At 35.6% G+C, this 15543-nt stretch overlaps 1 protein-coding gene across 7 annotated transcripts in view; it reads left to right on the forward strand.

Moving 5' to 3' along the window:
• The window catches only part of LOC119510434 (putative zinc finger protein 487), a 153815-nt gene that overhangs the window by 94036 nt on the left and 44236 nt on the right, over positions 1-15543 (forward strand). The window contains exon 7 of one of the 7 annotated variants that reach the window (XM_037804743.1): positions 503-598. The exons of the other annotated variants lie outside the window; for them this stretch is intronic. Coding sequence (XP_037660671.1) covers positions 503-598 — 96 coding nt within the window. The remainder of the gene's footprint in view (positions 1-502; positions 599-15543) is intronic. 7 annotated transcript variants of the gene reach the window in all.

The following is a 15543-nucleotide window of genomic DNA, read 5'->3' on the forward strand; positions in this document are numbered from 1 at the left end:
CACGAATCAAGGCTATTGGGTTGCAGTTCAACAGTTTCAGATATTTCCTTCTATCTATTCCAATACCCTAAAAACTAAAATGGGATATCTATACAGCGCGTAAGAATGCCCTCCAGAGTGACCTCTCGACTCCGTTTGAAATCTTTCTGCCACTGAAACTTTATTTTGTTTCATTTTGCTTCCCCCTTTTGGTCAAGAAGATTTTCTCAATCCCATGGTACTGGGTCCAGGCTCATCCCTGGGGTCATATCCTGTGTTGCCATGGAGATTTACACCCCTGGGAGTCAGATCCCACATAGGGGAAGGGCAGTGAGTTCACCTGCTGAATGGGCTTAGAGAGAGAGAGAGGCCACATCTGAGCAACAAAAGGAGTTCTGTGGGGGAGACCCTTAGGCACAATTATGAGTAGGCTTAGCCTCTCCTTTGCAGTAACAAGCTTCGTAAGAGCAAGCCCCAGGAGCTCAGCCTACTAAATTGGTAGTCCTCAATGTTTGCTTCACAGGGTTTTACATTACCAAGCCAGAGGTGGTTTCCAACTTGGAGCAAGGAGAGGAGCCATGGATTTTAGAAGAATCCTTAAGCCATCAGAGCCACCCAGGCGAGTTAGTGAGTACCTAAACAGCTAGAAGCTAAGTGACATTAGATCCCAGAGAGTCAGTTCAGATATTGGCACTTTTGAGTCTTTTTAGGAATCTTTCTTCTTTAGAGGCACCACTTTTTTTTTTTTTTTAAATTCAGTTTTATTGAAATATATTCACAAACCATACAGTCATCCATGGTATACAATCAACTGTTCACAGTATGATCATATAGTTATGCGTTCATCACCACAATCTATTTCTGAACATTTTCCTTACATCAGAAAGAATCAGAAGAAGAATAAAAAATAAAAGTGAAAAGAGAATACCCAAACCATCCCCCCATCCCACCCTATTTGTCATTTAGTTTTTACTCCCATTTTTCTACTGATTTTTTTTTCAATTTTTTAACTTTGTTTATCAAAAAATTAAAAACAAACAGGCAAACAACAACCAAAAAAACCCCACAACATTTCAAACAAAGCAATGGATTAAGGAAAACAAATAACCTAAAATAACTACTTTGTTTCCAATATGTTCCTACCATACCCCAAGAAAATTAATAAACCATGTCCAAACAGAGGAGTAAGAAAAACAAATAATCTAAAATAACTACATTGCTTCCAACATGTTCCTTCCATACCCCAAGAAAATTAACAACCCCTAAGAAAACAAAGGAATAAGAGAAAAAAAAAACCTAAAATAACTCTATTGCTTCCAACATGATCTTACTATATCCAAGAAAGTTTACAAACCATAATCATTCCTGAGCATTCCCATAACATTGAGATTACCCTCCATAGTTTATCTGTTCTTATTAGATTATCATTCCCCCTCCACTAATTGGTATCTCTAGGTCCCCTACATTCTACAGTATAAAACATTGTACATTTTTCACAGAATTCACATTAGTGGTAACATACAGTATCTCTCTTTTTGTGCCTGGCTTATTTTGCTCAGCATTATGTCTTTTTTTTTTTTTTTTTTTTTAATCTTCATTTTATTGAGATATATTCATATACCACGCAGTCATACAAAACAAATCGTACTTTCGATTGTTCACAGTACCATTACATAGTTGTACATTCATCACTCGAATCAATCCCTGACATAGAGGCACCACTTTTGAAGTGGTTGAGAATAATTGGCCTTTATTCCTTAGATATGTTTATCATACTTGCAGATAATGCTCTTATGGCTAAATGTTCTTGTTTTTTTGCATGAGTGTTTTAGAGAGATTTGCCATTCTAAATATTTCCAAAAAATCTAAATTTGCTTCTCATCTTAGATCTTTTTCTTGTTTATTCTTTCCTTATTAATTGTCTTTTTTAAAATGATGTATCATTTATTCATTCAGTACCTATTAAGTGTGCATTTATTAATTTACATGCTGGTTATGTATGAATTGGGGATAGACCTGTTGGCGATATAATGATCCTGCTGGTATTGATTCTATATTCTTGTGTTGGAAGATATTGAAATGTGTTGTGCTGTTTTAGCAACTGTTTTCAGAAAAATCCCTTTGGGGTCAATATCTGAAAAAAAATTTTAATGAAGGTGAGGGAGTGTTTGAGCCATGTGGTTTCTGAATATTCTAGGCATTGGAGGGTTTTGAGCAAAGAAGTGACTTGATCTGATTCATGTTCTCTTCTGGCTGCTGTGGAGAGAAAATGCCAGCTGAGGGGACAACAGTAAAATCTGCAATTGTTCATGTGTGGGATGATGGTGACTGACACTAGCTTGGAACTTACAGAGGTCATGTGTGAAGTGGTGTTGGGTTCTGGACATATTTTGAAGAGATACCCAAAATAGGATTTGTTAGGTTGTTTTTAGAGAATGGGAAAAACGGTACTTCTCACACAGAGATATAGTCTATTGAGTTGAGGAATAATGGAGGGGGGGACAGTATTGGGAGGAACTTGGTAAGGATGTAGTTAAATCTAAACAAATATTGTTTGTAAAATAATAATACCTGTTGGGTATAAAAAGGTTAGAAATAAAATACTGGATAACAGTATGTAAGTCAATAAATTTTAGTGGTTAATTGGAGTTCTGGTCTAATGAAGACCTTTTGTTAACTTAAATATACATGGTAAAACTTACTGAGTAAATGCAAAGATAAGCAAAACAGTACCCATAGCATCCAAACTTGTAAGTTACACCTAAAGCATTTAAACACAAAACATTGGAATACAAATACTAAAGAAAATAGAATTTAGTTATCTATATGGATGTCAGGTAAAATTGTTTTAAGACAAGAATCCCTGTTGGGATAAAAATGCTCACTACACAGTGATAAATATGTTATCACAAAAGGAAGAGATAATTACACCTAAAACAATAGGTTCAAATAAAACTTGATAGCACTACAGAGGAGATTGCCATATATACCATTGTTATGGGAGAGTGCAATACATCCCTCTCAAAATTGATAAATCAAGCATAAAATTATTTAATAAAAATCTAAGAAATTTTAAGTACAAATGGATAATCTTAAAACAATGTATATAGAACTCTGCATTCAGTGATATTTTAAATGAACTGAAAAATGTATAATTGACCATGTGCTTATACTAGCCCATGAGAATAATTTTAATAAATTATCAGTGAGTCTATTCTATTGAGCATGCATTCTCTCTTGTATGCTGCAATGTTTAGGATGAATTGGGTGATATTTGCTTTAACATGTTCTCTGCAACAAATGTGTGTGTGTGTGGGGGAGGATTGATACAAAATGTAGATAATTGTTGAAAGTAGGTGAGGCATTCTTGATTTATTCTCTCTGCTTTGTATTTTAAAATGCTTCATAACACAATATTAAATATTAGGAATATAAAAGGGAAAACAGTTACAAGTCAGTAGCTATTTCAGTGTATATGAGAATGTTTTGAATGCTGTCATGCTAATAAATTTGAAAACGTAGAGTGGAAAAATTTTAGGAAAAAACAATATAAAGATAGAATAATTTCAGAAAAAAATTAGGAATTGAATGAGTTGTTAAGAAATCTTTCCAGAAAGAAAATAATATTATAATATTGTTTTCTAGGCAAATTCTACCAAATTTTCAAAAACTAGATCATTTTAATACCACACAAAATCTTCTAGAGATTAAAAGAAAAGAAGAAACACCACCCAGAATATGCTATGAAACTAGTATAACCTTAAGAACAAGAATGGAAAATTCCAAAATTAAGAATCCCAATGAAAGAATTAGGAAATTATCTAGTAGTGAGTTAAAAAAAAAAAAAAGATAAGCATATCAAGTGGGCTCACCCCATCAGTGTAAGGTGATTTAACATTAGCTAGTGTTTAACTGTAATTTACCTCATGAATACTTTAAAGAATAAAAACCCATGTCATCTTTTTTTTAAAATTCATTTTATTGAGATATATTCACATGCCATGCAGTCATGCAAAACAAATCGTGCATTCGATTGTTCACAGTACCATTACATAGTTGTGCATTCGTCATAAAAATCAATCCCTGACACCTTCGTTACCACACACACACAAATAACAAGAATAATAATTAAAGTGAAAAAGAGCAATTAAAGTAAAAAAGAACACTGGGTGCCTTTGTTTGTTTGTTTTCCTTCCCCCATTTTTCTACTCATCCATCCATAAACTAGACAAAGGGGAGTGTAGTCCATATGGCTTTCCTAATCACATTGTCACCCCTCATAAACTACATTTTTATACAGTTGTCTTCAAGATTGATGGGTTCTGAAACCCATGTCATCTTAATAGATGTAAGTAAAACTGGTAAAAACACACATTTTAAATAAAAATGTCCACTAAAATAAGAAGGGAACTTCTTCAGTCTTACAAAGGGAAAGAGATAGGAGCCTGTGTCAGACATCAGAAAACTAATCTCTACTCTCACTACTTGTATTTAATATTTTTCTGAGGATCCTACTCAGAGTAATGAGCCAAAAATGAAATTAATAAACATTGCAAACATTGGGAAATCAAGCTCATTTACAGATGTTATGGTTGTTCTTATGAAAGAATAAAGGAATCTGCAGACAAATGAATAAAAAGTGTGAGCATATAACAAGTTAATGTAAGATCAATATATGTCATCTATTACATTTTTTAAGCACCAATAATCTTTAGAAAACACAATTCAAAGAGATTGAGCTATTTATAATAGCAGGACTTTTAATGAAGAAAATGAGAAAAATGTAATAAAAAAGACATTAAAGGAAACCTAAATGTGGAATAAGGAACATTTTATAATATCATCAAGTTATTAAGCCCACTCCTAAATTTACTGTAGAGTCAAAGTAATTCTAATAAAACTCCTTATCATGTTTTGTTTTGTTTTGTTTTGGGTTTGATTTGGTTGGTTGGTTGTTGTTAGCACTTAATGTGAGCATTCTAAAATTGATACGGAATAACAAAAATAAGAAACAGGAAAGATGTCAAGATTTATTTTAATGCTTCAGCAATTAAGACTATAATTTTTTAAAAATTGAAGTAAAATTCATTAACATAGAATTTACCATTTTAGCCATTTTGAAGTGTATAATTCAGTGACTTCTATATTTACAGTTGCGCAACTGTCAAAACTATCTAATTCCAGAATATGTTCAACTTACCCCCTAAAAATGCCATTCCCATTAAGCAGTCGTTCCCCGGTTCCCTCTTCCCCCACTTCCTCTTAGCCACTAATTTGCTCTATGAATTTATTATTTTAGATATTTCATAAAATGGAATCATATTGCTTTTTTTGTGACCAAATTCTTTCATTTAGCTTAATGTTTTTAAGGTTCATCCATGTTGTAGCATGTACCAGTACTTCATCCCTTTTTATGGCTAAATAATATTTCATTGTATGGATGTACCACAGTGTGTTTATCCTTTCATTTGTTGTTGGACATTTGGATTGTTTCTGTATGCTGCTATGAACATTCACATACTAGTTATTGACTGAACACTTGTTCTCACTTCTCTCGACTATATACCTGGGAGTGGAATTACTGGACCATTGGTAATTTTGTGTAACGGTTTTCCACAGCAGCAGAACCATTTTACCTTTCTACCAGAAATGTATGTATGAGAGTTCCAATTACCCACATCCTCATCAACACTTGTTTTTTTCCTATGTTCAAATTTTTAAAAATTTTTATTATAGTCATCTATCCTTTTGGGAGCTCAGTGGTATCTCAGTGTCATTATTTGTATTTCCCTAATGAATCTTTTCAAGTACATGTTGGCAAATTAGTATATTTTATTTGGATAAATGTGTATTCACGTCCTTTGCTGGTTTCTTAATTAGGTTATATGTCTTTTTCATTGCTGAGTTGTAGTAGCCTCTTATCAGAAATATGATCTGCAAATATTTTCTCCCATTCTTTGGGTTGTCTTTCTACTTGCTTGATAGTGTGCTTTTATGCAGAAAAGTTTGTAATTTTGATATAGTCAAATTTATCTGTTGTTTCTTTGTTGCTTAGGCTTTTGGTGTCAAATCTAAGAATCCATTGCCAAACTGAGGTCCTGAAGATTTATCCCTATGTTTTCTTCTAAGAGTTTTATTCTTTTAGCTTTTATAGTCGGGCCTTTGATCCACTTTGAGTTAATTTTTGTGTTTGGCATGAGGGCATGGTCCAGCTTCATTCTTTTGCAACTGGATATCCAGTTGCCCCAGCCCATTTGGTCAAAAGACAATTCTTTCCCTGTGGATTTATTTCTGGATTCTCAAATCTATTTCATTGGTCTTTATGCCCATTCTTATGCCTGTACCACACTTTGCTTTTCCTTTTTCAAGATTGTTTTGGCTATTCAGGGCCAATTGCAAATTGCAAATTCCTTGCAATTCTGTATGATTTTAGGATCAGCATTTTCATTTCTCCAAGATAGCATTTGGAATTTCGATAGTGATTTCATTGAATCTGTAGATCAATTTCGGGAGTATTGCCATCTTAACAATACTTAAGTCTTCTGGTAATCCTTTGCTTTTTACAGTGTGTAAGTCTTAACACCTCTTTGGTTACATTTATTCCTAATATTTTATTCTTTTGGATACTATTGTAAATGGAATTGTTTCCTTAATTTCATTTTGGATTGTTCATTGCTAGTGTATAGAAATACAACTGATTTTTTTAAATGCAATTTTATTAAGATACATTCACATAACACACAGTCCTCCAAAGTGTACAGTCGTTTGTAGTGTCATTTTATAGTTGTGTATTCATCACTACAATCAATCTTTGAACATTTTCATTACTGCAAAAATAAAAAAAAATAAAAAAGAACATCCAAAACATTCCATTCTCCTCCTCCCCCATTGTTCATTTACTTACTTACTTTTTTAAATTGTTATTTATTTTATTTATTTATTTATTTTTAAATTGAGATTGTTCACATACCATACAATTATCCAGAGATCCAAAGTGTACAGTCAGTTGCCAGTGGTACCATCATACAGTTGTGCATCCATCACCACAATTTTTTTTTCAATTTTAGAACATTTTCATTACTCCAGAAAAGAAATAAAGACAAAAAAAAGGAAAATCAAACCTACCATACCCCTAACCACCCCACCTCCATTATTGATTGATAGTATTAGTATAGTACATTTGTTAACTGTTGATGAAAGAACGTTAAAATACTACTAACTGTAGTAAATAGTTTGCAATAGTTATATATTTTTTCCTATATGCCCCTCTATAAATAACTTCTTATTATAGTGTCATAACATTTGTTCTAGTTCATGAGAGAGATTTCTAATATTTGTACAGTTAATCATGGACATTGTCCACTACAAGATTCACTGTTTTATATATTCCCATCTTTTAACCTCCAGCTTTCCTTCTGGTGACATACGTGACTCTGAGCTTGCCCTTTCTACCACATTCACACACCATTCAGCATTGTTAGTTATTCTCACAATGTGCTACTATCACCTCTGTCCATTTCCAAATGTGTAAGCTCAACGTAGTTGAACATTCTGCTCATAATAAGCAACTGCTCCCCATTCTGTAGTCTCGTTCTATATCCTGGTAACTTACATTCCATGTTTATGAGTTTACATATAATAATTAGTTCATATCAATGAGACCCTGCAATATTTGTCTTTATGTGTCTGTCTTATTTCACTCAATATAATGCCCTCAGGATTTCTTCATCAACCCATGTATTAAAGATGGTTTTGTTCACACACCATACATTCCTTCCTAAGTAAACAATCGATGGTTCCCTGTGTAGTCATATATTTATGTATTCACCACCATCACCACTATCTATATAAGGACATCTCCATTTCTACCACAAAGAAGGAGGAAGAGTCAAAGAAGGTAGAGAGACAAAAGAGAAAGAAAAAAGAAAGAAAACAAAAAACCAAAAAACATAACAGCTAGGAAGCACTAAAAGGAAAGATAGCATTAAACTAAAATAGGATGAAGAGTGACAACATTAACAATGCCAAGAATTCCATACCCTTTCCCCATGTCCCCCCCTTACGCATTTAGCTTTGGTGTATTATCTTTGTTACTTTAAAGGAAGTATAATACAATGTTTCTATTAATTATAGTCTCTAGTTTGCATTGATTGTATTTCCCCCTGTGCCGGTTTGAATGTATTGTGTCCCCCAAATGCCATTATCTTTGTAGTTTTGTGGGGCAGAAGTTTTGGTGCTGGTTAGATTTGCTTGGAATGTGCCCCACCAAGCTGTGGGAGATGATTCTGATGAGATGTTCCCATGGAGGCGTGGCCCCACCCATTCAGGGTGGGCCTTGATCGGTGGAGCTATATAAATGAGCTGACTCAAAGAGAGGGAACTAACTGAGTGCAGCTGGGAGTGATGTTTTGAAGAGGAGCAAGCTTGCTAGAGAGGAATGTCCTGGGAGAAAGCCGTTTTGAGGCCGGAGCTTTGGAGCAGATGCCAGCTGCCTTCCTAGCTAGCAGAGGTTTTCCGGACGCTATTGGCCATCCTCCGGTGAAGGTACCCGATTGCTGAGGTGTTACCTTGGACGCTTTGTGGCCTTAAGACTGTAACTGTGTAGTGAAATAAACCCCCGTTTTATAAAAGCCTATCCATCTCTGGTGTTCTGCATTCTGCAGCATTAGCAAACTAGGACACCCCCCATCCCACCCTATTTTTAACACTTTGCAATGTTGACATTCATTTATTCTACTTCATGTAAAGACATATTTGTACCTTTTATCACAATCGTTGTGCACCCTAGGTTTCACTGAGTTACACAGTCCCAGTCTCTATCTTTCGTCTTTCCTTCTGGTGTCCCACATGCTCCTAACCTCCCTCCTTCAACTATATTTACAGTCATCTTTGTTAAGTGTACTCACATTGCTGTGCTACTATCTTCCAAAATTTGTGTTCCAAACCTTTCACTCCTTTTACTTTTTGTCTGTAGTGCTCCCTTTAGTGTTTCCTGTAGAGCAGGTATCTTGTTCACAAACTCTCTCATTGTCTGTTTGTCAGAGAATATTTTAAGCTCTTCCTCATATTTGAAGGACAGTTTTGTTGGATATAGGATTCTTGGTGGTTTTTCTCTTTCAGTATCTTAAATGTATCACCCCGCTTCCTTCTTGCCTCCATGGTTTCTATTGAGAAATCTGCACGTTGTCTTATCAAGCTTGCTTTGTATGTGATGGATTGCTTTTTTCTTGCTGCTTTCAGGATTCTCTCTTTATCTTTGACATTTGATAATCTGATTATTAAGTGTCTTGGCATAGGCCTATTCAGATCTATTCTGTTTGGGATATGCTGTGCTTCTTGGATCTGTAATTTTATGTCTTTCATAAGAGTTGGGAAATTTTCATTGATTATTTCCTCTATTATTGCTTCTGCCCTTTTTCTCTTGTCTTCTCCTTCTGGACACCCATGACACATACATACCTGTGTTCCATGTAGTAATTCAGTTCCCAGAGATGTTGCTCATATTTTTCATTCTTTTCTTCATCTGTTTTGTGTGTTGGCTTTCAGGTGTCTTGTTATCCAGTTCCTGAGTGTTTCTTCTGCCTTTTGAGATCTGCTGCTGTATGTCTCCATTGTGTCTTTCATCTCTTGTGTTGTGCCTTTCATTTCCATGGATTCTGCCAGTTGTTTTTTTGAACTTTCAGTTTCTTCCTTGTGTACGCCCAGTGTTTTCATTATATGCTTCATCTTTTTTGCTGTATCTTCCCTAAACTTTTTAAATTGATTCAGCATTAGTGTTTCAATTCCTGTATCTCAGTTGAAGTGTACATTTGTTCCTTTGACTGGGCCATAACTTTGTTTCTCTTAGTGTAGGTTGTAGGTTTCTGTTGTCTAGGCATCTTGTTTACTTGGTTGCCCCAATCAGGTTTTTCCAGACCAGAACAGGCTCAAGTCTAGAAGGAGGCAAAAGTATCCAGTTTCCCTGAGGGTGTCTTAGATTGATACACCCTGTGAGGCCTCAAGTCACTGTGCTTTTCTGTCCAACAGGTAGCACCTTTCAGCCTGTACTCCATACTGGTATAAGGAGGTGTGGCTTATGACTGTTTTCCCCTAGGCTCTGTGGTCTGGTTCTGAATGGAAGGCGGGTAGTAGAACTTGGCACCAATTCTTTCCTCTTAGGGAAGATACACCCCCTAGGGAGAGGTCATTTGCATTTGAATAGTCTCTCTGACTGTGTTATCCCCATCCTTGTCTGGATCAGAGCACTGGGAACTGAAAATGGCTGAGGCTTTCTCCAGTGAGCTGGAAAAGGGACAGAAATCCCCCCTTCAGGGCCAGTTCACGGCCACCCTCAGTTTCACTCATCGGCCAGAGACAGCGCGTAGTCCTCTGGGCTTCCCCACCCTCCCAGAGAGGTCCTCTGGCTCTCCAAGGTCAGTCATCACCAAAAACCTGTTTGTTGGGGATTCATAGCTTGTATTGAGCTGTCCACAGTTTTTAGTTAAAAGCCCAGTTGGAGCTCAGCTGAGCTATATTAGCTTGCTGGGAGAGTTCTGCTCTCTATCACAGTGAGGCTTTGCCATTTGGGCTGCTGAGGGGAGGGAGCTCTTGGCTTGGGTCCACAGTTATTACTTACAGATTTTATGCTGCGATCTTGGGCGTTCCTGCCAATTCAGGTTGGTGTATGATGAGTGGATGGTCACGTTTGTCCCCCCGCAGTTATTCCAGATTATTTACTAGATGTTCCTGGTTGTTTATTAGTTGTTCCAGGGTGACTAACTGGCTTCCATTCCTCTCTATGCTGTCATGTTCCGGAACTTCACTTATTTACTTTTTTTAACACTCATTCATTGTTTTTTATCCTTAACTTTGTCAAAAAATTAAAAAACAAACAATAAAAAGCAACATTTCAAAGAAAACCAAAACAAAGGAATAAGAAAAAAATAAATAAAACAAATAACCTAAAATAACTACATTGTTTCCAACGTGTTCCTTTATTTTCTTGGTGTAGGGTAAGAACATGCCGGAAGCAGTGTAGTTATTTTAGGTTATTTGTTTTTCTTATTTCTTTTTTCAGTTATGGTTTGTTAATTTTCTTGGGGTATGGTAGGAACAACTGATTTTTATATGTTGATCTTGTATCTTGCAACTTTGCTGAATTTGTTTACTAGCGCTAATAGAATTTTTTGTGGATTTTATACATATTATGTTATCTGCAAATACAGATTGTTTAATTTCTTCCTTTCTAATTTAGATGACTTTTGTTTGTTTATCTTGCTTAATTTCCCAGACTATAACTTCCAGTGCAGTGTTGAATAGAATTGGTGAAAGCATCCTTGTTTTATTTCTGATCTTTGCGAAAAAAGCTTTCACCATTATTATGTTGTTGTCTGTGGATTTTTCCTAGATGAGGAAATTCCCTTCTTTTCCAAATTTGTTGAGTGATTTTATCATAAAAGCATTGGAAATGCTTTTTCTACACAAATTCAAGTGGCATGTGTTCCTCCCTTCATTCCATTAATATGGTGTATTACATTGATTGACTTTCTTATGTTGGACCACCTTTGTATTCCTGACCGCGATACATAATCATTTTTATGTCCTGCTGGATTTGGTTTGCTAGCATTTTGTTGAAGATTTTTGCAAATATGTTTATAAGGGATATTGGTCTGTGCTTTTCTTGTGATGTCTTTGCCTGGATTTGGTGTTAGGGTAGTTCTAACCTCATAGAATGGGTTAGGAAGTGTTCCCTCCTCTATTTGTTGGGAGAATATGAGAAAGAGTGATACTAATTACATGTTTCTAGAATTTACCAGTGAAGCCACATGATCTTGGGCTTTCCTTTGTTGGAAGTTTTTGATTACCATCAATATCTTTACTTACCAGAAATCTATTTCTGTTTTCTATTTTTTCTTGAGTCAGTTTTTGGTAGTTTGTGTCTTTCTAGGAGTTTGTTGATTTCATCTAGGTTGTCTAATCTGTTGGAATAAAATTATTCATAGTATTTTCTTATTCTTAGTCTTTTTATTTCTGTAAGGTCAGTAGTAAAGTCTCACTTTAATTCCTGATTTTAGTGATTTGAGTCTTCATTTTTTTTCTTAGTCACTCTAGCTAAACGTTTGTCAACTTTATTGATCTTTTCAACGAAGCAACTGTTTTTCTGTTTTCTATTTCATTTATCTCTGGTCTAATCTTTCTGCCACAAAGGTCTTTTTTCAAAATTATTTTTTTAAATGCAATTTTATTGAGATATAGTCACACACCATATACTCTATCCAGAGAATACAATCAGTGGTTTACAGTATCATCATATAGTTGTGCATTCATCACCACAATCAATTTTAGAACATTTTTTATTACTACAAAAAATAAAATTAAATTAAAATTAAATTAAAATAAAAAATAACACCCCAAACATCCCTTAGCACTTATCCTATTTATTTATTTATTCTTATCTTTATTTTATTACTCATCTGCCCATATATTAGTAAAGGGAGTGTCGGTTGCAAGGTTTTCACAATCACACAATCACACAATCAAAACTAAATACGTATATAATCATTATTAAGGATCAAGGCCACTGGATTACAGTTCAACAGTTTTAAGTATTTTCTTCTATCCTAATACACTCCAAATTAAAAAGTAACACCTATATAATGCGTAAGAATAACCTCCAGAATGACCTCTTGACTCTGTATGAGATCTCTTAGCCACTGAAACTTTATTTTGTTCCATTTTTCTTCTTCCTTTTGGTCAAGAAGGCTTTCTCAATCCCACGATGCAGGGTCCAGGCTCATCCCTGGGATTCATGTCCCACGTTGCCAGGGAGACTTACACTCCTGGGAGCCATGTCCCATATAGTGGGGAGGGTAGTGAGTTTGTTTCCTATCAAGAGTCTTGATTAAGCCTTTGCTTAGTTGCTGCAGACCTTTGACTAGTTATAGAGCTCTGATGAAGTTGACTGTGATAGTGTTTGCCTGTTTATTCACTGTTTTTGTGGAGGGATGGACCCGTGGCCTTTCCTACCCTGACATTTTTTGCTGCCATCATTCCAAGGCTATGAATTGTATTAATGGGGCAGAATCAAGAGCCAGAGGGACCTGCATGGAGGAAACTGGTACAATCAGTTTTGCTATAACATGACATATATGCTGTCACTTTCAAAATTGTGCAATGAAAACCAGACAGCTTATGGAAAAATGAGATTATAGAGATATGTCAAAAATGTGTCAGTGACACTTTTGAAAAAAAGATTGGAAACTAAAAAAAAATGGTAGTGTGGTTTTACACTTGTTGAATGGTTATGGTTACACATAAATACTTTAATAAGTATCATACTTTACCTTTAAAAAGAGCAGAAGATTGCTTGTGGTAATGTGTGTTGAAAGGATCGCAAGTTGTTGTCAACTGGTGGAAAGAGGGTTCTCTGAAATCAGAAGGTTTTCACACTATGTGTGGATGTGTGTGGCTCATAATTCACACTTAACTGAAGTGGATGTTTGACATGCATGCTTGTGTACCTTTTGTGTATTCCTTTGGGGTTCTGTTCAGCTTGGTGCAGTTTTCTGTATTCACCTAGAATTTCTTGAAGAGGAAATCCTACATAAGCAAATGCAAAATTTATCTTATGCTCAAGTTGTTCCCTAATCTATCAGTGGTGTTAGAACAAATAAGGACTTTCAGAACAGGTGTTATAGCTGAACTGATCATCTGTGACAGAATCTGAACAATGCCAGGATTGTTCAGTAAATACTGCATGGAGAAGTGGAATTACAAACATCATCGAATTCTAGTTCATCCATAAACAATACTGGCTAGATTAGCAAGTAAATATGAAAGCTTTAAAAAATGTGAAATCCTAAAAAAATTACACTTCCTTAACAATCCCATTTAAAATTGCAACCCTTGGCCCAGTCAATCCATGTTCCCTTCAGATGCTTTGTTTTTCTCCTTAAGATGTAAAACAATCTCATATACTATATTATTTTTTTGTCTGAAAATTGTCGGAGTTTAGTTCACTGATATATATGCAGTACCAAGAACAATGCTTGAAATGTACTAGGCATTTAACAGATATATTTATTGAATACTGAATATTGAATGAACTCCTGTTAATGAGTAAGAAAGAGACAAACAATCCTTTGCAAAACATTAGTAGGCATTTCTGTCAGAAGGAAATATAGATGCTGACTGTATAAGAAGATGCCCAACTTTACTACAATCAAGGCAACACAAACTGAGACTGCAGTGAGATGTCCTTCAAAAGGACAGACATTAAGAAGTCTTAGAATACCAAATGCACCAGGAGCTCTTGAATAAGCCTGGTACAACCACTGTGAAAAAAATTTTGCATTCACATATTATGCTGAGCCTGCACATTCCCTTCAGCTCAGCAATTACACTTCTAGGTGTACATATTAAAGATATTGATGCGTTCATCAGGGAATATGTAAAAACAGGTCTGAGGCATTATTGTAATAACATAACAGGTTCCCAGGTGAATGTCCACCTGCAGGATGATCGATGAATATATTATGATACATCCACCCTGCACACTGCAACAGTGTCACTGGATCTAAAATAAAATGTTGCATTAAAAAGTAATTCTAGAAATACACATATGGTGTGATTCCATATTAATAAAGTACAAAATACAAAAGGGGAAAACTATATTAAAACAAAAAGCAATATGCTAAACCATTGATTTAGGATTGCATCTCTTCTGGGATGTGGGATAGGCTAGGCATTCACATGTAGATTGGAACACATGGTAACAGTATTAAGTGAATTGTGGGTTCATTGTTATTTGATTTCTATACTTCAAAATATACATGTGTGTGGCATACATCATTTTTTTTTGGATATCAAATATTGAAATATGGGAGGAGAGAGAGAGAGTGAAGCTAGTAGCCATTTTTCTCAATTATTCCAAGATTGAACTTCCAGTATATCTTATCTACTGTGTTACCTTCTGCTTTCTCATGCTCTTTCTCTGTGAAATAGTCTCAGTCTTCTGAACATAGGGGCTTTCCCCAAGCTTTCCGTAATCCCTACAATCATATTTGGAGCCAGAATTCCCTTTAAACATTTCTGACTCCTTCATCTCTCCTCCCTTGGGGAATTCACCATTAGCTCCTCTGGCCCTCCTTGCCTAAGTGCTTGTTTACCTCTTGACTGCCAGGCATAGAGCTCTATCTATGCTTTGTGCCTGGAACAAAGCTTGACTCATAGTTGTCACATAGTATCTGGTGGATTGATGGATGTTGATCCCCAGGACTCTCTTGCTCCTCTTCTGCATCCTTAAAATTCATCTCATCCAGTTTCTGTTTTTTTTTTTTTTTTTGCTCTTTATTGTACCTCTCTTAGTGATTGTGCCAGTTTGAATGTATTGTGTCCCCCAAATGCCATTATCATTGTGGTCTTGTGGGACAGACGTTTTGGTGCTGGTTAGATTTGCTTGGAATGTGCCCCACCCAGCTGTGGGTGGTGACTCTGGTGGGATAGTCCCATGGAGGTGTGGCTCTGCCCATTCAGGGCGGGCCTTGATCAGGGGAGCCATATAAACGTGCTGACTCAGAGAGACGG

This window comes from Choloepus didactylus, chromosome 15 (assembly GCF_015220235.1).
Source record: "Choloepus didactylus isolate mChoDid1 chromosome 15, mChoDid1.pri, whole genome shotgun sequence".
NCBI lineage: Eukaryota > Metazoa > Chordata > Mammalia > Pilosa > Megalonychidae > Choloepus > Choloepus didactylus.